The 24,507-nt window shown below is 47.7% G+C and overlaps 1 protein-coding gene across 1 annotated transcript in view; it reads right to left on the minus strand.

The window, feature by feature from the left end:
* The window catches only part of LOC119963314 (acid-sensing ion channel 5-like), a 77,382-nt gene that overhangs the window by 38,187 nt on the left and 14,688 nt on the right, over nucleotides 1-24,507 (minus strand). The window contains exons 3-5 of the mRNA XM_038792289.1: nucleotides 13,162-13,281; nucleotides 11,900-12,049; nucleotides 7,492-7,639 (exon numbers count right to left, since the gene is read on the minus strand). Coding sequence (XP_038648217.1) covers nucleotides 7,492-7,639; nucleotides 11,900-12,049; nucleotides 13,162-13,281 — 418 coding nt within the window. The remainder of the gene's footprint in view (nucleotides 1-7,491; nucleotides 7,640-11,899; nucleotides 12,050-13,161; nucleotides 13,282-24,507) is intronic.

Raw genomic sequence — 24,507 nt, forward strand, 5'->3', positions numbered from 1 at the left:
CCCGCTCCGTCGCTATCGAGACGTGCGTAGACCATGAGCATGCCAAGAATCGTTACTCCCACATCAGGGCGGCAGAAACTGCAAAACTGGCCTCCCACGAGGCAGAACGGGTGCAGGCCATTGCAAAAATGCAAGGCCTGAGCATCGAGGAGAGTGGTCGTTTCACGCGCTTTTCCCGGGTCCCTACGCATGCGCGCCAAGACCGGGTGGACGACGAGGCCGAAAACCCTAATGCACAGGTGCGTACGTCCGCTAACCGCACTGCGCATGCGCGATGCCGCACGGAATGCACTGACGTCAGCATCATAACGTGTCCGAATTCTGGCTCCGCCCATTTAAAGCGGCAATGTTCAGCCAAAGGACGGCGATGCCTATAGTGTGGGAAGCCTGGCCATTACGCGGCCTTCTGCAGGTCCGCTCCACTGATCATCAGCCAGCGATCCCAGCTGCGGCGCAGACGTGTCCGCTCGGTACAACGAGGCATGCAGGATTCTGATCCCGACAGCCCAACAGACCCCGATGCTGACTGCCTCGAGTCTCCATATCGGGTGGGCATCATGACCACATGTGAGCTGGTCTCCACTGCACCTGCAAACCGCCTTTCGATCCTCAGTGTGGATCCCGACGACAAGTGGTGGGCTGTGCTCACAGTCAACCAGGCTCGCATCCGATTTAAACTGGACACCGGCGCGTCTGCGAACCTCATTTCACAGTCAGATCTCGACAGCATCCGTGACCAACCAAGCATTCTTCCATCAGCCTGCCAGATCCTTGACTACAATGGCAATGCCATAGCTGCCAGTGGATCGTGTCAGCTAGGTGTATCTCACAAGGCAATCAAGGCAACATTACGATTCGAGATCATCCGGCCTGACAGGGCGTCCCTGCTCAGTGCTCTCGCCTGCAAGCCCCTGAATCTGGTCCAGCGAGTCCATACCATGTCCTCGACACCGGCGACTGCCTCGCCCGATGTGAATCTCCAGGCTGAGATAGACGACATTCTCACGCAATACCACAACGTGTTTGATGGGATGGGCACGCTCCCATATCGCTACAAGATATTGCTCAAGCCGAACGCCACCCCAGTGATCCATGCACCAAGCCGGGTGCCGGCTCCTCTCAAGGATCGTCTGAAAAAGCAGCTACAAGACCTCCAAGACCAGAGTATCATCTTAAAGGTCACGGAACCAACAGACTGGGTCAGCTCCATGGTCTGCGTAAAAAAACCCTCTGGTGAACTCCGCATTTGCATTCATCCCAAAGACCTGAACCGAAACATCATGCGAGAGCACTGCCCGATCCCAAAGCGTTAACCAGTGAGATGGCTCATGCCAAATTGTTTATCAAGCTGGCGCCTCCCATGGCTACTGGTAAATACAGCTGGACGCGTCCAGTCGGAAGCTGTGCACGTTTAACACTCCGTTCGGTTGCTATTGCTACAACCGCATGCCTTTCGGTATCATATCAGCTTCCGAAGTATTTCATCGCATCATGGAGCAAATGATGGATGGCATCGAGGGGGTGCGAGTCGATGTGGACGACATGATCATCTGGTCCACAACGCCCGAGGATCACATTGCTCGACTCAACAGGTCTTCCAGCGGATTCATGAAAATGGCCTCCAGCTCAACAGGGCCAAATGCTCATTTGATCAATCCGCTATCAAGTTTCTGGGTGACCACATTTCACAGCAGGGTGTGCAACCTGACGCTGACAAGGTGCTGGCGATCAACGCCATGAAGACCCCAGAGGACAGAGAGGCAGTCCTCCGCTTCCTCGGGATGGTAAATTTTCTCGGGAAATTCATTCCCAATATGGCAGCCCACACCACGGCCCTCCGGCATCTCGTAAAGAAGTCAACAGTGTTCCAGTGGCTGCCCGCACATGAAAAGGAGTGGCTTGAGCTGAAGGCGAAGCTCACCACAGCCCCAGTACTGCCGTTCTTTGACCCAACAATGACACCAAGATATCTACTGACCCAAGCCAGGACGGCATTGGGGCGGTGCTCCTCCAGCGAGACGATTCCTCGTCCTGGGCTCCAGTGGCACATGCCTCCAGGGCCATGACGCTGACCGAGCAATGGTATGCCCAGATCAAAAAGGAGTGCTTGGGTCTCCTGACAGGAATAGTCAGGTTTCACGACTACGTATACGGCCTGCTAAAGTTCACGGTGGAAACAGACCATAGGCCTTTAGTCCACATAATTCAGAAGGATTTAAATGACATGACACCTCGGCTACAGCGAATTTTTCTTCGTCTCCGCCGAGCTGATCATCGCGGATGCCCTATCCCGATCCATCACCACGCCGTGTGAACAGGGCGACTTCATCTGCCACATAGAGGCACAGGTGCAGTTGTGTGCCAGCAACTTCCCAACCACTGATGAACGAGTGATCCAAATATGCGAAGAAACTGCCAAAGATTAGTAGATTAGTAGAGTGTCAACCCACAGCTGAACATGTACAGCAGTCCACTAGTTAAATAAAACAGTGTTGGATCATCTCCTGTGTCAGGTGTCTGTTTCTAGCTTCACTGCATCCAGTTGCAGTCAACGTCGAACCAACCTGCCTAACACATCAGACGGTAGAGGGGATTGGAGGCGCAAGCCTCCGGTAAGGTTGGTAATGTGGAATGTCCGGGGACTGACTGGTCCGGTTAAAAGGTCGCGGGTGTTTGCGCACCTCAGGAGCTTGAAAGCGGGGGTGGTCTTTTTGCAGGAGACACACCTCCGTGTGAAGGACCAGGTTAGGTTAAGGAAGGGGTGGGTTGGGCAGGTTTTTCACTCGGGGTTTGATTCAAAATCGAAGGGTGTGGCGATTTTAATGAGCAAGAAAATGGGATTTGTGAGTGCGAAGGAGGTGAGGGATCCAGGTGGGAGATATGTGATTGTGAGTGGGGTATTGAAGGGGCACTGGTAGTGTTGGTAAATGTGTATGCCCAAATTGGGATGATGTGGGTTTTATGAGGGGGTTTCTGGCAGCAATCCCAGATTTGGCCACGCATTATCATGGGCGGAGATTTTAACTGTGTCCTGGAGCCGAGGATGGATAGATTGAGCCACAGGTTGATGGGTAGGGTACGAATGGCAAGGGAGCTGGGGGAGGGGGGGGGGTGGTTATGGAGAGGATGGGCATGGTGGATCCATGGCACTTTCAGAAGCCAGGGATAGGGAGTATTCCTTTTCACACGTCTATAAGGTGTATTCGAGGATTGATTACTTTGTAGTGAGTCTGGAGATTTTGGTTGGTGTGGAGGGGGCGGAGTATGCGGGGATAGTTATCTCGGACCATGCGCCCCACTGGCTGGATATTCGGTTCAGTACAGGACGAGAGCAGAGGCCGGGTTGGAGGTTTGACTCGGGGTTGTTGGCGGATGGAGGTTTTTGTGATAAGGTGCAGTTAACGATTAGGGATTATGTGGAGTTCAATCAGAATGGGGAGGTGTCGGCGGGCATTTTGTGGGAAGCACTGAAGGCAGTAGTCCGGGGAGAAATGATCTCATTTACGGTTCGTGCGAATAAGGAAAGAAGGGCGGAACATGACCGTCCAGTGAGTGAGATATTAGAGGTGGACAGGGAATATTCGAGGGTGCCCACCGTGGAGGGATTGATGAGGAGGAAAAAGTTGCAGGGTCAATTTGACAGGCTGATAATGGGGAGGGAAGAAGGGCAACTGCGGAGGGCAAGAGGGGTGCAGTAAGAGTATGGGGAGAAGGCGAGCCGCATGCTGGCACACCAGCTGCGAAGGCAGACTGCATCCAGAGAAATATTGAAGATCCGGACTGGGGCTGGGGATGTGGTGTCAGAGCCAGGGAAGATAATGAGGCATTTAGAGAGTATTGCCAGGGACTTTGTGAGGCAGATCCAGGAGGAGAGGAGGGGGACATGGGGCGGTTTCTGGACGAGCTGGAATTTCCCCAGGTGGAAGAAGCAAAGAGGCAGGCGTTGGAGGAGCCCTTGGGGCTGAGGGAGGTGCTGGAAAGTATCAGGGGTATGAAGTCATGGAAGGCCCCTGGGCCGGATGGATACCCGGCAGAATTTTATAAGGAATTTGCAGCGGACCTGGCACCACATCTGTTGGGGGCGTTTAATGAAGCACTGGAGAAGGGGGAGTTACCAGAGACGATGAAGCAGGCAGTAATCACACTAATCCCAAAAAAAGGAAAGGATCTGGTGGAATGTGGGTCGTATAGACCATATCACTATTGAACACGGATGTGAAAGTATTGGCTAAGTTGTTGGCGGGGAGGATGGAGGATTGTGTTCCGGGGGTGGTTGCAAAAGATCAAACAGGCTTCGTGAAGGGCAGGCAGCTCACGAGTAATATAAGACGGCTGTTGAATGTGGTAATGAATCCGTCAAGAGCTCTGGTACCGGAGGTGGTGGTGTCCGTGGACGGGGAGAAAGCATTTGACTGGGTGGAGTGGTGGTACTTGTTCGAAGTTTTGGGAAGGTTTGGGTTTGGGCCGAGATTTGTGGCATGGGTGCGGTTGCTGTATGTGGCGCCAAGAGCGAGGGTGAGGACGAATGATATGAGCTCACAAAGCTTTGATTTACACAGGGGTATGAGGCAGGGGTGCCAGCTGTCACCGCTGCTGTTTGCGCTGGCCATAGAGCCATTGGCGATTTCTCTCAGGGGGTCGGCAGAGTGGCAGGGGATAATGAGGGACAGAGGGAGCATCGGGTGTCGCTCTATGCCGATGACCTTTTGCTGTATGTCTCGGATCCGTTGGACAGTATGGGAAGGATTATGGGCCTGTTGGGGAGGTTTGGAGGGTTCTCGGGATACAAGCTGAATGTAGGGAAAAGCGAGGTATTCCCGGTGAATGAGCTGGCACAGCGGGCTAATTTAGGGGGATGCCATTTACGGTAGAGAGGGATAGGTTTAGGTACTTGGGGATTCAGGTAGCGAGGGAATGGACGGGGCTCTATAAGTGGAACTTAACGAAGCTGGTGGAGGAGGCCAGGGAGGATCTTAAGAGGTGGGATACACTGTACTTAATGTTGGCAGGGAGGGTCCAAGTTGTTAAAATGAATATTCTGCCGAGGTTCTTGTTTATCTTTCAGGCTCTCCCGACCTTTATACCAAAGGCCTTTTTCAGTAAGTGGATACAATCATCTCTGACTTTGTATGGGCAGGGAAGGTGCCGAGGGTGGGGAGGACCCTGCTACAGAGGCAGAGGCAGGGGGGGTTGGCGCTGCCAAACTTGCTTCATTCGGCGAATGTGGACAAGGTGCGGCACTGGTGGGAAGGAGAAGGGGTAGAGTGGGTTAGGATGGAGGAGGAATCTTGGAAAGGGTCTAGTTTGAGGGCTATAGTGACAGCAGCATTGCCAATGGCACCAAGTAGGTATTCAGGGTGCCCAATGGTGCAGTCCACGGTGAAGATATGGAATTAGCTGAGGAGGCATTTTAGGGTGGAAGGGATGCCGGTGCTATCGCCGCTGTGCGAGAATCATGGGTCTGAGCCGGGGGGATGGACTGTTTATACAGGAGGCGGAGGGAAGCGGGGCTGGTCTAGGTGAGGGATTTGTATTTAGAGGAAGGGTTCGCCAGTCTGGAGGAGCTAGGGGGAGGGTCGAGCTGCCGACGGGTAGTGAGTTCAGGTATCTACAGATTAGGGACTTTGCACAAAAGGTCTGAAAGAGGCTCCCTAGATTGCCGGGATACACCCTGCTGGAGCGACTGCTGCTTCCGGATGTGGAAGGGGAGGGAAGAATTGGGGATATATACAAGTGGCTGGAGTAGTGGCGAGAATGAGTGGGTTCTTTCGGGGGGTAGCAGATGTGTGTGAGAGGTGTGGGTGGTGGCCAGTGAATCATGCGCACATGTTTTGTGGTTGTGAATAATTGGGAAGATTCTGAGCGGGAGTGTTCGTGGTCTTAGCCAGGACAGTGGAGGAGGGAGTGGACCTGAACCCTTTGGTGGCGATATTTGGGGTTTCAGCGAGCTCATGGAGAGGAGGCAGGCCAACGTCATAGCCTTCGCCTCTCTGATTGCATGGTGCCGAATTTTGCTGGAGTGGCGGTTCGCATCACCACTGGGTGTAGCAGTATGGTTGGGTGACCTGTATGACTTCCTGCGGTTAGAGAAGATAAAGTATGAGTTAAGGGGCTCAGCAGGGGAGTTTGAGAAAAGGTGGGGGATGTTTGTGACCATGTTTGAGGAGCTGTTCATCGCCGGGGGGAGGGAGGGTGAAAAAGGAGGAAAATCTGTACAAACTGTATAGTTGATTGTTGGGAAGAATGTTTCCCAGGGGTGTTTATTTGCTGTAACCTACTTTGATACAAGTTTGAATAAAATGCGTTTGAAAAAAAAAAGAGGACAATCAGAAAAATACACATCACGTCAGTGGTCCATTTCTCTGTCTCCAGATGATATTGAGAGCCAAGTCTGACAGATTCCTAGAGGCAGCTTGATGGTGACTTCCTCATGTTCCCCCTCAGATAATGGCGACACTTAACTCACCTTCTCAGATTGCTGGCTCTTAATTGAATAGTGGACTTTGAGGCAGTCTCTTAATTGCTGCTGTGGTGGGGTTGTATCCAAGTCCCAAAAGTATTATCCTGGGTCTCTGGATTACTTGTACATTACCACTATGCCACGCTCACCCTCTTCCCCTCTTATTGGAAGTGTACACCTCCCGACTTAGTCTGCCATCACTACTTACAACCTACTTGAACCTACTTACAATTGCTTTAACTCTCAATTTCCAGACTCTATTAAAATGGCATCAGGCATTTGTTTTATCATTTAAGGCTGCTGCCCCACTTTAAATCTGGTTACTACAATTGTCTCTTTCACTTAGAACACTTTGTTTATTCTTCCTGCATTCTTCTGAACAATGCCTTGGTCTCTATTCACTTAGCTCCAGACTTCTTGGGCACATTTCTCCAGTTTCCTTAACTAGCTGGCCATTAGATTTCTGGCATCTGTTTTATTAACTAATATTCCATAGTATTTATTTTTCTTCTCACAATGCTAAGATGTTCCCTCTTTCGCCTTCTCAAACCAATTGCTTCTTGCAGAGTTGCAAGTGCTGCCTTCTATCTCCAACTGCAATCAAATTAGCTAACTAAAACTTAACTTCTCTACCTTTCAATGCCGCAATTGCGAAGCAACACCCACATGCTTATTTATTCTTCATGGTGTAGCTCTCTCCAAGCACAATCGAAATACAGTTGGAACTTAACCAACATACAAACACCTTTGTACAGCAGTAATCAATGCTGGGGTTTAACCCTTCCAGCCACAGAAATATTAAATCAAACCCACTTAAAACTATATCTTATTTCTGATGTTTACCAATACAAATTAGAAGTCCATCAAAACTACCTTTGTTTTCCTAACAAGAGATGGAGTGCTCCTTTCGAGGGTAAATGGCTCAATTGGCTCTTTCCAAGCTGTAATCATTCTGTGATTCCCTGAACCTTAAGAGATTGGCGGCCTGTCTACTGGCCTACTTTAAATGGCCTTTAAAACAGTTTACCAACCTGGGAGCAGAAAGGGTATGCATCCACAATGCTCTTTTATATGCTTTGATTTGCATTCTTGTAAACAGCCATAAGTTGTATAACTGTCATGATATTCCAGCTGTATGTTGGGGTTACATTCTCCCCATGGGTACTCCTGGTTAATAGTCTGCAAAAAACATGAAGACTGAAAGTTTTTTCCAATCATCAAGATGAACATATTCAGTTTCAGCTCCAATATCACAGCGTACAATGGAAAAAACTATTGTGAAAATATGTATTTGATACTTTATATATGAACTGTAGATGCAGGAGGAGGGGAAGGGGAAGTAAAGAGGAGAAAGGTGAAGGAAAGGTGGATAAGATTGGGGGGTGGGGGGGAATTAAATATATATTAAGAAAGAAATAAATAGTAAAAGACAGTTAAAATGAAATGTGATGAAAACAAATGGGTCGAGGTGGGGTAGAGCTGATCATCTGAAGTTATTGAATTCGATGTTCAGGCCGGAAGGCTGTAGTGTGCCTAACCGGAAGATGAGATGTTGTTCCTCCAGTTTGCGTTGAGCTTCACTGGAACATTGCAGCAGGCCAAGAACAGGCATTAGCACCCGGTTTCCCTGGGTTTCTGTGGCTATGACTCATCTTTCATTCTCACTCCACAGTATAAATATTTCCCACTTTCTCTGTCTGTTAGCTTTGACAAAGAGTCACCGGACTCAAAACGTTAGCTCTTTTCTCTCCCTACAGATGCTGCTAGACCTGCTGAGATTTTCCAGCATTTTCTCTTTTGTTTCAGATTCTAGCAGCTGCAGTAATTTTATTAATTATTAGTATGACACTGCTGCAATGTTCCAGTGATGTCCAGTGCAAACTGGAGGAACAGCAACTCATCTTCCGATTAGGCACGTTACAGCCTTCCAGATTTAACATTGAGTTCAACAGCTTTAGACTGTGAACTCTCTCCTCCACCTTCAACCCATTTTTATTTCTATCAATTTATTTTCATTTCTTCCATTGATCTGTTTTCGCCTCACCATTGTTTCCCCTCCCCCCACACCACTTGGGCCAGCTGTTCCTCATTGCCCTTTGACACACTATTCACCTTTGTTCTGCCATTCACACATTTTGATCTCTATATGGACCACTATCAGCATAATTTTTACTTCTTACTTCTTACTGTGCCCACCCCAGTCCAACGCCGGCATCTCCACATCACAGCATCTAAATAAATTCTATGATGATTCTATGATAGCATCCTTTTTAGCCTCAATCACCCCCATTTACATTCCTTTTGTCTTCTGTCCTCGACATCTTTGTCTACCTCCACCTATCGTTGGCCCTCTATCCAGCCCCAACGCTTCACGCCCTCCCCCCTCCCCGTTACAGTATAAATCTGACCCCATTTCCAGTTCTCTCTAGCTTATACGAAGAGTCATCCAGACTCGAAACGTTAGCTCCCTTTCCTCTCCACAGATCCTGTCAGACCTGCTGAGGTCGATGATGGAGACTTGCTGTGGTCTGGGCCCGGAGCTGTGTTGAGGAGCCCATGAAAGCTGCTATTATTGTGAAAAAACCTCATTCAACAGCACCTCACCTGAGGAATCTCTGAGATGGTGATGCAGAGCACAATCCTGGAAATGACTAAGGACTGTGGCCGGGTTTCTCCGCCGGTGGGATTCTCCATTATGCCGGCGCCTGGGGGTTTCCCGACAGTGTGGGGCTGCCCCACAATGGGAAACCCCATTGACCAGCCAATGTAACGGAGAATCCCGCTGGCCGGTCGGGCAGAAATGTGGCGCGGCAGGGTGGAGAATCCCACCCTGTATCTTTACAGGGATGGCAGAGAAGTCAACATCCTTCTGAACACAATTGACACATTTAGAGGGTTTATAGACCACAGGCTTCATGGGTTTTGGTGGGAAATTGATTAGATCTCTGTATAGAGTAGTCAACAGTTAATGTAAATAATGCAAATAGAATGCAGGTCTGATGTATAAATTATTTGGACAGTTTTCTTTGTGACCTATATGTTCTACACACCTCAGTGATCTAACTGATGTGGTGTCCTCCATACTTGAACACTCCGACTGATTCCCTTTGTTGCCTCAGAAGAGATGAAGGCAGGTTGCCCATGTGTTCAAGCTGTGAAGACCATGGTGGTTGTCCTCGCCTTGCAGGGATCAGTCGGGACCCTTCCTGTGACTGCATTAGCTGCACCCTTGCAGGGGCAGCCATCGACCATGGGTCCTAGATCTGAGATGCATCCCCTGACACAGGGCCTTGAAGAAGCCAAGGATAGTGACATTCATTCACTCATAGTGCAGCAAATCCCGATCTTCCTCTGTATGTACATCAGCCCTTGATGTGGCCTCCTGCTGGCATGAAGGGGTTTGCTGCTGTAATGCATCTGGCATGCGCTCAAGCCATTGCTGCACACCTGTGAGGTTATCCTGTTCAGGGCTCTTAACTCTGTGCTGACTCCAGCTACTGAACTGCATGTGCCTCTCCATGAGGTTTGCCATATTCCCACTCATGGGTACTGCTCGCGCTTGAGAGTCCAAGATATGGTCGAACTCAGCACCACCATGAACTATTCCCTTCACAGGGCTTGAGTTCTCAAGGAATCCTGTCAATTGCTGCTGCAGGATCAAATACTGAGCCTTAAAATAAGACTCCTGAGGCTGTATCACTGCCCCGAGATGCAGCACTCCTCCCATCAAAGGAACGCTGCACAGGTGCCCCTGATCCTGCTACCTCCTCCTACATACTAGTTCTCTGCTTCTCACCCTGTGCTCTCAATTCTAATTCCGTGCATGTCTCACCCATGCGCATGTCTCTGGGCTGGTGACTGGTGAGTTCATTCGGTATGATGGTACTCCCTTACACATAGTATTGGAAGCGATGTTCTTATCCTGGAGGTGGGATCACACCACTGGCGTCCGTGAAATGAACAAAAAATACTTCTGAGTTGAATCCTTTTAAATCCTCAATGACTGTTTTCCACATTGTTCACAGTGTTTGGCCTGCTGCCAGTCTGAATTTCTCTGGCATCATTCAGTGACATGCTTCCATTCTCCGAACCCTCATCGACACTCCAAAAAGTGCTATTGCCCAGGTAACTCACCAAGGCAACCATCACCATAGCCCTGTGCACCTGGAAGGTGTCATTTTCCATCATCCACCATCCACATATTTGCTTGATGGCATCTTGGCTACCACAGGTCAAATGTCTCACAACATTGGGGTCCCAACCCCTAGTTTGAATCATCTCTGAGGCATTTTAAAAATTTATTTGTGGGCTATGGATGCCGCTGGCAGGGAATGTCTCTTTTTAGACAAGAGGGAAAGTATAATGAAGTGACTGTGTGCTGCATGGATATGGGAGTCTACTTGGTTGTGGGGTGTTGGTTACGGATTGGTATGTCTTAAGTAAGTCTCTGTGGTCTCCCATAGGTTAACTATAAGTCTTTATTAACTGATAGAACTATTTACACATGTACAATAAAGGGTACAAGCTAAGAGCTACCTCCATGCTTAGATCAACACATGTCTCTGCTCAACACTACACTGGCCCTGAGATCTTGGCCATTTGCCTTTTTACAGTACTGTGTGGGCAGCACTGTACTCGGTCCCACATTAACCCTATATGTGTCACACCTTATACTACTCTCCCCAAACAGGCGCCGGAATGTGGCTACTAGGGGCTTTTCACAGTAACTTCACTGAAGCCTACTTGTGACAATAAGCGATTTTCATTTCACCTAGTCTGTAACAGCAGTCCTCTTTAGCATCCTTAAACATTAACAATGGTTGCTGTATCAGTGATTTGGGCACATACTCCACCAAGGTTGAGGTGTAATATGTGACTTATGTTCACTATGTACTTGGCACATTGCATACAGTGAGCCAAAGGGGCAGACCCATTAAAGAAGTCCCGCTCACCTTGCTGAACCGCAGGTCACTAAAGTGTTTATGGCACTTGATCCAACTTCAGGATTGTCTGCCCACAGCTCACCACCTCGGAAATCTGCTGCCATACCCTCTTTGTGGTGGTGGGGGGGGAAGGTTATGGCCTGCTGGGAAGAGGACATCCTCCTGGTATACACTTCATTCACCATGGGGTTCAGATTATGATCTGAGAACCTTAGTGCAGAGGTGTCCCTGGTCGCCTGGCCACAAGCACGGTCTGTGCGTGCATGTGTGCGTGCGTGTGTATATGAGAGTGTGTGTGTTGTCCATATGTGTGTGCGTACGTGACTGTGCTGTTCATGTGTTTGAATGTGTATACTAATCAACTATTCTTATGATTAATACCAACATAATAAACAAAACTAGAACCTTGCTTATTCAAATTTGGTCATTCATCGAATAAAATGCAAAGTATTTTGAGTTGAAATTTTCAGTCTGCATGGGAATTTCTGTTATTTACCTTCAATTGCCATATTGCAGCGTGAGCATGCATTCCTACACCTGTGGACAAGCCCATTGTCTCAACTTGTGGTGGTTCCTTAGGTGAATGGATAACAAAGGAAATTCCAGCATCAACAAAACCAAGCGCAGGATTATCTGTCATTTCCAGCTACAAATGGAGAAAAAAATATAAACAGCATTTGGTTACCAATAATAGCAGACAATAAAACTTTGCAAAAATAACTTTTCCAACTATTTCCTCATGAAAATGAAATTTAAAAACAAATCATTGTGAACCCCAGTGTTCAAGAAAGAAGGGGAGCGAGGAAACAGGAGCGACTGGAGAGAGGAATAATCACAGGTTAAAGATAATCTTGAACCTGTGATTATCCTTCTCTCCAGTCGCTCCATCTGGACCTGTAAAGACTTAATTACCTGCAAAGTCTCATTCAAAGTATCATCTTAGATCATTTTCTTTGTCTATATATGTGGTTGTGGAACCTACCTCTTCACTCACCTGATGAAGGAGCTGCACTCCGAAAGCTAGTGATTCAAAACAAACCTGTTGGACTTTAACCTGGTATTATAATACCTCTTACTGTACCTAAGGATGTACTTGCCTTGGAGAGAGTGCAACAAAGGTTCACTAGATGAATACCTGGAGTGGAGGGATTGTTCTATGAGGAAATATTAAATAGACTGGGCCTTTATTCTCTGGAATTTAGAAGGATGAAAGGTGACCTAATTCAAACATGTGAAATTATTACAGGACTCAGCAGAGTGGATGCAGGATAGCTGTTTCCACCACCTCCTCCAGCAGCGTGTTCCAGGCACCCACTGCCCTCTGTGTAAAAAAACATCCCTTGCACATCTCCTCTAAACTTCGCCCTTCGCACCTTAAACCTATGTCTCCTAGTAATTGATTCTTCCATCCTGGAGAAAAGCTTCTGACTATCCAGTCTGTCCATGCCCCTCATAATTGTGTAGACTTCTATCACATCACACCCCCCGCAACCTCTATCGTTCCAGTGAGAACAAACTGGATTTATCCAACCTCTCATAGATTCATCTTAGAATTGTAGAATTTACAGTGCAGAAAGAGGGAAATTTTTCTGGAAGATCGCGTCCCATGTCACCATTCTCGCTGATGGCCGAAGAGGGTGCAAACACGCCCTCATTCTATCACAATGAACTTGTCTCAATGACTTAAATCGTATCTGACTAATTATATTATCAAAACCGAACAGCTTATTCTATTGCTTAGTATCAGTAAAGTTATACCTGTTTAATGTCAAGCATCACGCTTAGTCCTCTTCCAGAAATGTTTGCTCTCTTTTCAGCGATGTCATCATAGTTGAAAGTGTAACAACTGCCATATTCAGTAAAAACATGTTGAAAATCCTAGAAAGGCAAATGCAAAAGTTAGCCAAAAGTTAGCCATCAGATTACACCAATAGTTGGAGGAAAATTCACTTGTAACGGCTGTCGTAGATGCTGAAAAGATTTCTTTCAGCTTTGAGACCAATTTATTTTGTATACTTTCTACATATTGTACTCAATGACAACAAACATCTGTGACTATTGATTCATTGGTTGGATAACAGACTGTTTAACCAGCTAATTGATTTATTTAATGTGATAGTGAAAAGATCATGCGCCATAATGGGATTCTCATAATAAATTGTAAATGCACTGTTTATAGGAACATAGGAATTGTTAGACAAAAAGGGCCGAAGTCCATCGTATGCATCATCTACCATCCTGTTTGTATTATGAGGCAACTTATCATAGCAATCAGTATCTTTACGTTAGTCCATTAGTCCACTCCAGACATGAGGAGAGGAAAACTCCTGAGTGATGAAAATATTCGGGAACCACAAAAAGCGAACAACCTGAAATTGCTTTCCACGGATATTACCAGACCCGCAGAGTATTTTTATTATGTTTTGTTTTTAGTTCAAAGTCATCTGTTTCTTACAAGCATGTTGCATGTGTCAATTTAATATTTCAAATAACTCATATATTGGGTGGAATTTTCCCATATTTTTTCGAAGTGTCAGGCGCAGAGTGAAAACTGTCATGCAGTTCTCCAGCTGCAGAGATCAGTTTGACTGCAGAACTTTAGCCTCCCTGAGTAAATAAAAGTGAGCATTGTGGTATTATCATACATGAAAGTAATGTAAGGGTTAATGAAATGGATACAGACAGCCATCTGAGGGAGCTAATCCTAGCAGTATATAAGGGATGATGCTGAGCCTTGTGGGACAGAAGGTTGGAGTAGGTGGTAGGAGCAGGAGCTGGCTAGGAGTACTGAAGATAATGAGAGAGCAAGAGAGTAGTTAATCTGTTCGTGGGTTAGATGTTAGATGAGTTTAGTTTATGTGTGTTTAATTAAATGTTTGTTTCTTAGGGTTGTGTCAAATCCAATTGTAGTGTTTAATAATTAATTTTATTAGTTTACAAGATTTGTTGTTCTCTGATCAACACTACACATCAAAGTCATTTGGTTAGAGCAAGGTAGAGAACAACATTGGCGTAGTTTGTACCGTCACTCTGGCGGGTGGGGGCTTATAGAGCCGACAAGGACAGCTCCACATATTTCACTTACTTCAACATAGTCCGCAGAGATCAAGGCGCCATCTTTAAAGAGCGCCCATACATGTAAATGTTAGGACCTCCCTCACAATCATCATGGGCTATTGCCCCCCCTCACCAGAAGCTTTAGGGCTCGCCCCCACAGCATCAATATTTGGGACACCCACCACCCCTTTGTAAGCATCGGGTGACCCTCTCTCACCCACCTCTTTTGCAGCCATCAGGGCCACCATGCCACCTGTCCCCAACGACTGCAGCCCGGGATACTTTCTATCCTCATGTAAGCCCTCCCCAACACACATAAGAGGAGCCCCTCCAATTGTACTGGCCAGAGGACCCAACCATGATACTGCCCCTGACACAGGTTGGCACTGCCAGGTTGGCACTCAAGGGGCAATGCCAGTACACTTCCCGGCATGTGTCTTTCCCACGGGGACTATACCTAACTTTGTGCACCAGAGAGATCCTCTTGACTGAATCTCAATTTTGAAAGTCTGTTGTAACGTCGGCGAGGTGTGAATATTCAGTGAGAGCAGATCATGTGGTGGGGGCACTGACTACTTATATTAAAATGAATGCAAAACCATTAAAATTGGGTTCTCGCCATTTGTGGCTGGGGACCTCGTGATGTCATCAGCGAGAGGAGTGGAAAATTGTGATTCTCTCTGGCAAAATCTGCCATTTCTGATGCCTGTTTGGCAGTTTTAACCCAGTTTTAACTCTTTCATGAGTTCTCTCTACTGCGGTAAGTAAATCTTTAAATTCCTCCAAAATAACTGTTTCACGAAGAGCTTTATGTGTTAGGTCTATTTTTAATGCTCTCATCCATCTATCAGAATTATTTTGTTTGATTCTTCCAAGTTCTATTAACATTTGAATTGATTCTTTCCTTAGATTTATAAACCTGTAGACTTCTGGCATTGGTTCATGTGCACTTAATATGGTTTTTCTTAACTCATCATAATCCCTAGATACCTCCTCTGATAGTGACGCAAACACTTCACTAGCTCTGCCTACTAACTTTGTTTGTACAAATAATACCCACTTGGTTTTTGGCCAAATCAATTGTCTAGCTGCTTTCTCAAATGAGATTTTAATAAAGGCTTCCACACCTCCCTCCTCAAACCTTGGCAGTGCTTAAATAGATTTAAACACATCTCCACTAGGCTTTTGATGAGGAGACATTACTCTTTCCTCTGGATTTTCCTTAACTTCTTTATTTAACTGCAACCTATAAGTTGATAATCTCTTTGCTGTTCCATTTTCCGAAGTCCAAATTCTCTCCCATTTTCTTTTTCTTCCAAAATTGCCACACTCACTGTACCTTTTCTTATTAATTGCAATTCAAGTTGTCTCATTTCGTTATCGTGTTGCAACTGTTTCATTTGTAACTGCATTTTAGCTAATTCCAATGATTCAGACTGTGGGCATGATTTAACGGCCTTGTCGAGCCCAACTTGATGTCAGGATGAGGCCTTGAATCACATGAGAGACCACTCATGAGAAATGCGATTCTCGAAATGCCTCGCGATATTTAACAGAGTCTCATGAGACGTCGTGATCTGGATTTTGCCCTCACTGGGGATGATTTAGATTAGCCTATTTAAATGAGCCATTAGGCTCATTTAAATATGCATTCACAGGATTCTCCTGGTGCCCAAGGGCTAGCCACTGTGTCTGGGAGACCTCGCCAAGGCACCTTTTAGTACTGGTTTCCATAAACATGGATCAGTCTTAGTAGAACCTGGGGGAGATCTCCCAGGCTATCAGCGATCCCTGGGTGATCGGGGACAAGGTGGGGGGATCCCTAGCACTCCCTCCGGCACCATGCACTTTGGCACTGCCAGCCTAGCACCCTGGCAGCACCACCTGGGCACACAGGCAGTGCCAGGGTGTCGGTGCCATGGTGCCTGGTTGCTAGGTTGTCACTGCCAGCAATCAGGCTCGGGGGGCCTTACCAGGCAGAGGGAAGAATTCCCACGGCCTCCCCAAGGTTGAGAGTAAGAGGGAGGTGGAGAATGGGGGGGGCTGAAAGCAGGGAAGAAAAATCGGGGCAATCAGATAAAATGGCACCTTGATCTGAAAGTAGCCTTTTCTGCTGGGCTCACCAGCAATAAATGACTAAGTGCAGCCTCGGTGAGAAACTTCGGGGTCCAAAAAAACGGCAAAGTGCTGTTGAATTGCGGGGTGTTTCTCAGCTCTGCAGCCATCAAGAACCGCCCTGTGAAATGCGCCTAAAACCAGACACAGATTCTTTCTGGTTAAATCGTGCCCTCTGGCAAATATAAATGCTGAGCTATCGCTTAAATTATCTCCAACTTGCTCACCCCTTCAGGTAAAGTCAACTGCAGCTTGACTGCCAAATCCAAAAATTTTAACCACCCTTTGTAAACCAACCAAAGTGACCTCTTCAACACCCAGGAAACTCTTAGGCACTGAAAGAGCCATGTACCACTCATTCCCTATTTAAACTAAGAAGAGTATCAATACCTGAAAGAAAGCACCAGTTCCTCACACACGTTGGGCTGGATTCTCCGCTGTTGGGATTCTCTGTTGCGCCGGCAGCGCACCTACATCCGGGGATTTCCCGATGGCATGGGGCTGCCCACAATGGGGAATTCCATCGGCCGGCTGGTGGGACGGAGAATCCCGCCCGTTGTCTTTGAGTTCAATAATCCCTCGCCAAAATAGGAATTATACTTTTAAATCCAGTAAAGCACCACTAATGTTGTTAGGATAAGAGACCAGACCCCAACATTTGTTAGGATACTGAACGAGAGCACCAACCAATTTGCTTTTCATTTATAAAACCATGAGGAAAGGATACATCATCCCAGGAGTGGTGACTCTGACCAATCACTATCTTTTATGGTTAAACAAACTTTAATTTAACAACAAAATTAATCACATTAACATCAAAGAAGTAACTTTACAATTATCAGCTAAACAGTTCTTAAACAAAAGGAAAAACTTGAACTTATATTTATACCTGTTACTAACTCCAATTAAGCAACCTAATAGAGTGCAGAGATCACTTATATATAAAAGGGCTCGATTCTCCCACCCCGCCTGCCGCAAGAATGCCACAGGCGAGCCAGGTAGAATGGAGAACTCCATTGATCTTGGGCAGGATTCTCCGGTTGCTGGGCAGACGTGGCTGGAGAATCCCGCCCAAAGTTAACAACCAGATTGCTTGCGAAGGTGCGCAGAGACTTTTGGAGAGAGAGACCCTTTCAGGACCAGATCCAATACATCTCTGTCTTGTCCTAGCAGCATTTGGCAAAATTGCTGTCCAACTCAAAATAATCCTATATTAAACCGCAAAACTACACACACACCTGGTTCCTCCCATTAATTACATCATCTATATCCTACTATGTTCCATGACCTGTTTAGCTAGGACTAGATACAATCTCTTATAAATTATCTACACTTCAGGTAATCTTCAGCAATCAAAATATTATTACATTCGCCCTTTTCTGTAACCAAGTAAGTGATTGGAAAGAATTATTACCTCACCTTTTATGACTCAAAATTACATCTTTAGCAGACACACAGTCTGGATACCGTAGCCGAGGTTCTTTAATAATATTATTGCAACAAATGTATACCTTAACTCACGCTTTTAAAATCATTACTGCAACAGATATAAAATACAATATATATACCAATTTCTTACATTCATCACAGACGGTAATGGTGGCTTTCTCTGTCATACAGTGAAGAACTTTAAAAAAGAACCTTGAAGTCACATGCCCCATGGTGTATCACTGGTGGGGCAGCTTCTGATTCTCCTGCCCTGCCAGCAACTCAAACACTCGTGATCTGGGGTGCCATTTTTAAAGATCGGCCCAGAATACAGTGCGCAAACCAAATCATCCAGGTGCAACCTCCTGGAACTCCCCTTGACAATCTCATGGCACTACCCTGGCACAACTCTGGCATAAAGCTGGCACTACCTGGGCACTACCCTCTCCCTCTGAGTACTGCACTCAACTGAGCTCCCCAGGGAGTACTGTTTGCCAGTTGCATGCTTTCTGGGACTAGTTATGCTTCCCGCCATTCTGGCAGCACACCGCTGTGGATGGATTTTTGATATGATGGAATGATTCCTTGCAATGGGGTTCTGTTAGTCAGTATAGCTTCTCTGAGCTCTTTTGGAGAAGTCTATCTCAAGCATGTGTGCAATGAAGCCTCGTGTCTTCCTGTTACGTTTACTTTTACGTTTACGTTTAAGGGCTGAGGTTCCTCTACATATTGATCCTCTTAGCTACCTGACAAATGGTCCCACTCTGCTATCCCTGACCATGGAACAAATCATATGACCCTATCCCAAGGAGTGTGACTGCCTCCTGAAAGAAAGCGTCCAGGTAACTTTCCCCCTCCCTGTCACAGTGTCTGCAGCCCAGCCTCCACTCAATTACTCTGAGCCAAAGTTCCTCCAGGCCGCAGACATTTACTGCAGATCATAGGATCGGAGGGCGCGATTCTCCGCCCCCCACGCCGGGTGGGAGAATAGCGGGAGGGCCTCCCGACATTTTTCATGCCCTCCCGCCGCCCCCCCCCCCCCCCCCCCCACGCCCGGCCCATGCCACGAATCCGAGGCCGATGGGCCGAGCAGCCGGGCCTTCACGCCCATTTCAACACGGCAGCAAATACACCTGCTCACTGCCGTCGTGAAACGGGTGGCAGATGCCCGATTGGGGCATCTGGGGGCCCGATTGGCATGGCAGTACCACGGCCGTGCCAAAGGGGGCATAGGCCCGCAATCGGTGCCCACCGATCGCGGGCCGTGCGTCCGTAACGGACGCACTCTTTTCCCTCCGCCGCCCCGCAAGACGTGGCGGCTGAGGGAAAAGATGGCAACTGCGCATCTTGGCGTTGTCCAACCTGCGCATGCGCGGCCGACATCATCGGCCGCGTCAGCCGGTGTGATGCTTGACATGCGGCCTTGACGACCGTCGTCAAGGCCGCGCCGCCGTGACGCATGGGGCCGCGCTCCTAGCCCCGCCCGGGGGGGGAGAATCGGTCCCGGAACTGGGCGTGAAGGCTGCCGTGGATCACGGCCTGTCCCACGGCAGCCTTTACGATTCTCCGCATTTGCGGAGAATCTCGCCTATAGAGTTTTCAGTGCAGAAGGAGGCCATTCTGCCCATCGAGTCTGCTCTGGCCCTTGGAAAGAGCACCCTGCCTAAGCCCACACCTCCACCCTATCCCCGCAACCCAATAACCCCACCAAACCTTTTGATACTGAGGGGAATTTAGCCAATTCACCTAACCTGCACATCTTTGGACTGTGGGAGGAAACCAGAGCACGCGGAGGAAACCCACGCAGACACTGGGAGACACAGGGAGCAGATGTCTTTGCTTTGGATCAAACAGGTTCACAAGCTGCCACAATCTACAATCAGCTCACATCACCTGCCCTTTCATCTTTATTGAGTTTGATTAATTAATTATTTTGCTGATTATATTTTGATTAATGTCCCGAGCCCTGCCTGTCCGAATATTATTATTTCAATAAATGTTCTACCTTGATTAAAATTCCCGAGTCAAGATAAACCAGCAAACATAATAGGTTTTAATACTATCAGTAAAACTTATTAAAACTTCACATATACGAAAATTACCTGAGCTTTGAAAGATAGGTGAAAAAATACACATTAGCTACTTGTTTTTCTGTGATATAACACATCGGCATTTCTCAGAATGGCATTTCTGCAGTCAGTCTGATCTGGAGCCACAGATTGGACAGACTGGATAGAACCTCCAGATGGTGCTGTCTGTCTCTGGGTCCTCATCACTCCTTCCCCCTTTAGGTGCTTTTATCTGCCTGCAGGTCCTCCCCTCTCCCAATCTTTTAGACGCTGCTACCTGTCTTCGGGAGCTCCTCTCTACCACTCCTTTAGATGCTGCTGTCTGTCTCTATGTCCTTGTCTCTCCTGCCCCCTTTAGGCACTGCTATCTGCCTGCAGGTTCTCTTCTCTCCCACTCCTTTAGATGCTGCAGTCAGTCTCCGAGGTCTCTCCCACACTTTTAGATTTTGATATCTGTCTGCAGGTCCTCCAGTCTCCCATTCTTTTTGATGCTGCTGTCAGTCTCTGGTCCTCCTCTATCCCACTCTTTTAGACGCTGCTACCAATCCCTGGGCCCTCCTCTCGCTTGTTTAGGTACTCCTGTCTTGTCTTCAGGTCCTTTTCTTTCCTGCACTTTTAGGTGTTTCTATCTGTCTCCGGGTCCACTTCTCTCCCACTCTTTTAGGTCCTGCTGTCTGTCTCCAGATCCTCCTCTCTCCCACTCTTTTAGATGCTGCTGTCTGACTCCGGGTCTTCCTCTCTCCCACTCTTTTAGGTCCTGCTGTCTGTCTCCAGATCCTCCTCTCTCCCACTCTTTTAGATGCTGCTGTCTGACTCTGGGTCCTCCTCTCTCCCACTCTTTTAGATGCTGCTGTCTGTCTGCAGGTCCTCCTCTCTACCATTCTTTTCAATGCTGCTGCCCGTCTCCGGTCCTCCTTTCCCCCACTCTTTTCAATGCTGCTGTCTGACTCTGGGTCCTCCTCTCCCCCACTCTTTTAGATGCTGCTGTCTATCTCCCGGTCCTCCTCTCTCCCAATCTTTTAGATGCTGCTGTCTTTTAAATACGGCTGTCTTACTCCGGGTCCTCCTCTCCCCCACTCTTTTAGATGCTGCTGCCTGTCTCCTGGTCCTCCTCTCTCCCACTCTTTTAGATGCTGCTGTCTGACTCTGGGTCCTCCTCCCTCCCACTCTTTTAGATGCTGCTGCCTGTCTCCTGGTCCTCCTCTCTCCCACTCTTTTAGATGCTGCTGTCTGACTCTGGGTCCTCCTCCCTCCCACTCTTTTAGATGCTGCTGCCTGTCTCCTGGTCCTCCTCTCTCCCACTCTTTTAGATGCTGCTGTCTGTCTGCAGGTTCTCTTCTCTCCCACTCTTTTCAATGCTGCTGTCTGTCTCCGGGTCCTCCTCTCCCACTCTTTCCAATGCTGCTGTCTGTCTTTGGGTCTTCCTCTCTTCCACTCTTTTAAATGCTGCTGCCTGACTCTGGGTCCTCCTCCCTCCCTCCCACTCTTTTAGGTCCTGCTGCCTGTCTCCCGGTCCTCCTCCCTCCCACTCTTTTAGATGCTGCTGTCTGACTCTGGGTCCTCCTCTCTCCCACTCTTTTAGATGCTGCTGTCTGACTCCGGGTCCTCCTCTTCCCCCACTCTTTTAGATGCTGCTGTCTGACTCCGGGTCCTCCTCTTCCCCCACTCTTTTAGATGCTGCTGCCTGTCTCCTGGTCCTCCTCTCTCCCACTCTTTTAGATGCTGCTGTCTGACTCTGGGTCGTCCTCTCTCCCACTCTTTTAAGTGCTGCTGTCTGACTCCGGGACCTCCTCTTCATCTCTCTCTTTTAGGTGCTGCTGCTTTCTGAGGGTCTTCTTCTTTGCCACACTTTTCCTCCTTCTCACTCTCACTCTTTCTTCACCCCCTTCAGATCCCATTGTTCTTCCACATTGATTTCCCCTGTGAGTTCCACAATGCCCAGGAAATCCATGCACATATACAGTTAAATTTAGAAATCCTAGATAAAACAGATGATAATGACATTGCCAACCTGCCTTCCCCATGGACATTTTTCACACAAACTGACATTAAAGGCACAAGTCAGTGGGTTGCTGTTATTTCCTGACCTGCTGGAAATGTCAATCCTTTTAAAACCTGCCAAACCTGTCTGGTTCAAAGTCTGCCCACTGAATCTAAATCAGGAAGTATCAATTGGATTTGCTCATGCCTAGAAAGCAAAATGAAGGAAAGAAAAGGAGGATAGGATTAAGAAGGAGAAAGAAAAGAAACAGAAAGAAAATGTAACAACATTTTTTTTTAAACATTTCCTAAACGAAACAGATTCTGACAAATGAGATACCACACAAATAAAAGTACATTTTCAGGAACAAATATACGCTATTTTGCAGTATTGTGAATTTATAAGTCATTAGAAACACAAGTATTTTTTTTAAACGTTTAGTGGTAACCATTGGGTAAGTACACCCACTTAAATGGATTTAATTGCTGACCTTATTGGTAAGTTGCTGTTCGAGGGCAGCCTGTGGAGGAGTCCACTGACTTAGACAGCAACTTCAAGGTTTCTGTACGTAACTGCGTGTCACAAAGTCATAGAATCATATAGCACAGAAAAGGCAGTTTGGCCGATTGCGTCTACGCCGGTCAAAAACAACCACCTAACCATTCTAATCCTATTTTCCAGCACTTGGCCCATAGCCTTTCATGCCCTGGGATCGCAAGTGCACATTCAATTACTTCTTAAAAGTTGTGAGGATCTCTGCCTCGGCCATCCTTTCAGGCAGCGAATTCCAGACTCCCACCACCCTCCAAATAAACTTTTTCCCTCACACCTCCTCTAAACCTTCTGCCCCTTACCTTAAATCTATGCCCCCTGTTCACTGATCCATCTACAAAGGGGAAAGGGTTGTCCTGTCTACTCTATCTGTGCCCCATATAATATTATGCATCTCAATGATTTCCGCCCTCAGTCTCCTCTGCATGTGTGCAGAATCAGTAAGTCACAATGTGATTGGCACTGTTGGCACCACCAATTATTCTCAATGCAAATCCAGGCCAAAGAAAGAAAGACATGCATTTCCTCAGGTCATCCAAAATCACTTCACAATTGGTTAAATACTTTTGAAATATAAGGCGCGGTCTAACTGCCGCATTGCGCAGATCCGTGTGAGTCGGTAAGATAACAAAAGAGGCCAAAATCAGTAGCTGTGCCGGATGCCAATCGGTTTCCGATCTGATCGTGCCCCTCCCGTTGGCAGGTTCTGGGTCCCACCTAGATGTGGCGAGATTCCAATGAATACCAATTGAGGACAAAATCCACATCATTAATGGGATTGACATCCCATCAAGATCTCACCAGCTCCCCAGCACAGGCCAACTTCGCTGTCTGTGACCGCTCTGTTTTTGGTCACCCCTGTGATCTCCAGGACCAGTTTCTTATAAGGGGGGGTGGTGAGGCTCTGATGTTTGGCACCCTGCTGCTCGCCTGAGCTCATTCTCACCTGCTGTGGGTTAACTTCTCCTGCAGGGAAGGGCAGCACGGTGGCCTAGTGGTTAGCACAACCGCCTCACGGCGCTGAGGTCCCAGGTTCGATCCCGGCTCTGGGTCACTGTCCGTGTGGAGTTTGCACATTCTCCCCGTGTCTGCGTGGGTTTCGCCCCCACAACCCAAAAATGTGCAGAGTAGGTGGATTGGCCAAGCTAAATTGCCCCTTAATAGAAAAAATAATTGGGTAATCTAAATTTATAAAAAAGAAAAAAAAAAAAAACTTCTCCTGCAGGGAAAAGAGAGGGCATTGTGAGCGGCATGCTTCATGCATCGCGGGAGGCTCTATGGTGGGAAATAGGCGTGGGCATCTCTTATGGGCATGGACAAGTTGAGCTGGTGGCTGTCAGGGTATGTTGGGGCACAGGTGGGTATTGTGCTGGGGGGTGCATGGTGCCAGGCACTTATTCATTGGCAGGAGGGATTGGTGCCAATGTCTCGATGTCAACTCACCCATTGTGATGTGGTGGAGGTTTTTGAGCTTCTTACGGCATTGGATGTTTCCATTTGTAGAGGAGACTAGAAATAGGGACCATCCATGCAAGACAGTCACTAATCTGGGGCGAAATTCTCCGGTGACCGTCGCAATGCCCGGGACCGGCGGCCAAAAACGGCGCTGATGACTCCGGCGTCGCTGATGACTCAATGCCCGGGCCCGAACGGGCCAGCAGCGGCGTTACGCCATTCACGTCGGTTTCACCCGCTGCGGAAGTGGCTCGCCGGTTAACATCGGGCGACTTCATCAACTCCGCCCGGCGAGACATCACATAAAGAGCCCCCCCCGCAACCCACCGGCACTCGCAGTTTGTTAGTTCTCTCTCTCTTTGTCAGTTCCCTCTCCCCCCCCTCCGCCCCCCCCCCCCAACCCACCGGCACTCGCAGTTTGTTAGTTCTCTCTCTCTTTGTCAGTTC

This window comes from Scyliorhinus canicula, chromosome 3 (genome assembly GCF_902713615.1).
Source record: "Scyliorhinus canicula chromosome 3, sScyCan1.1, whole genome shotgun sequence".
NCBI lineage: Eukaryota > Metazoa > Chordata > Chondrichthyes > Carcharhiniformes > Scyliorhinidae > Scyliorhinus > Scyliorhinus canicula.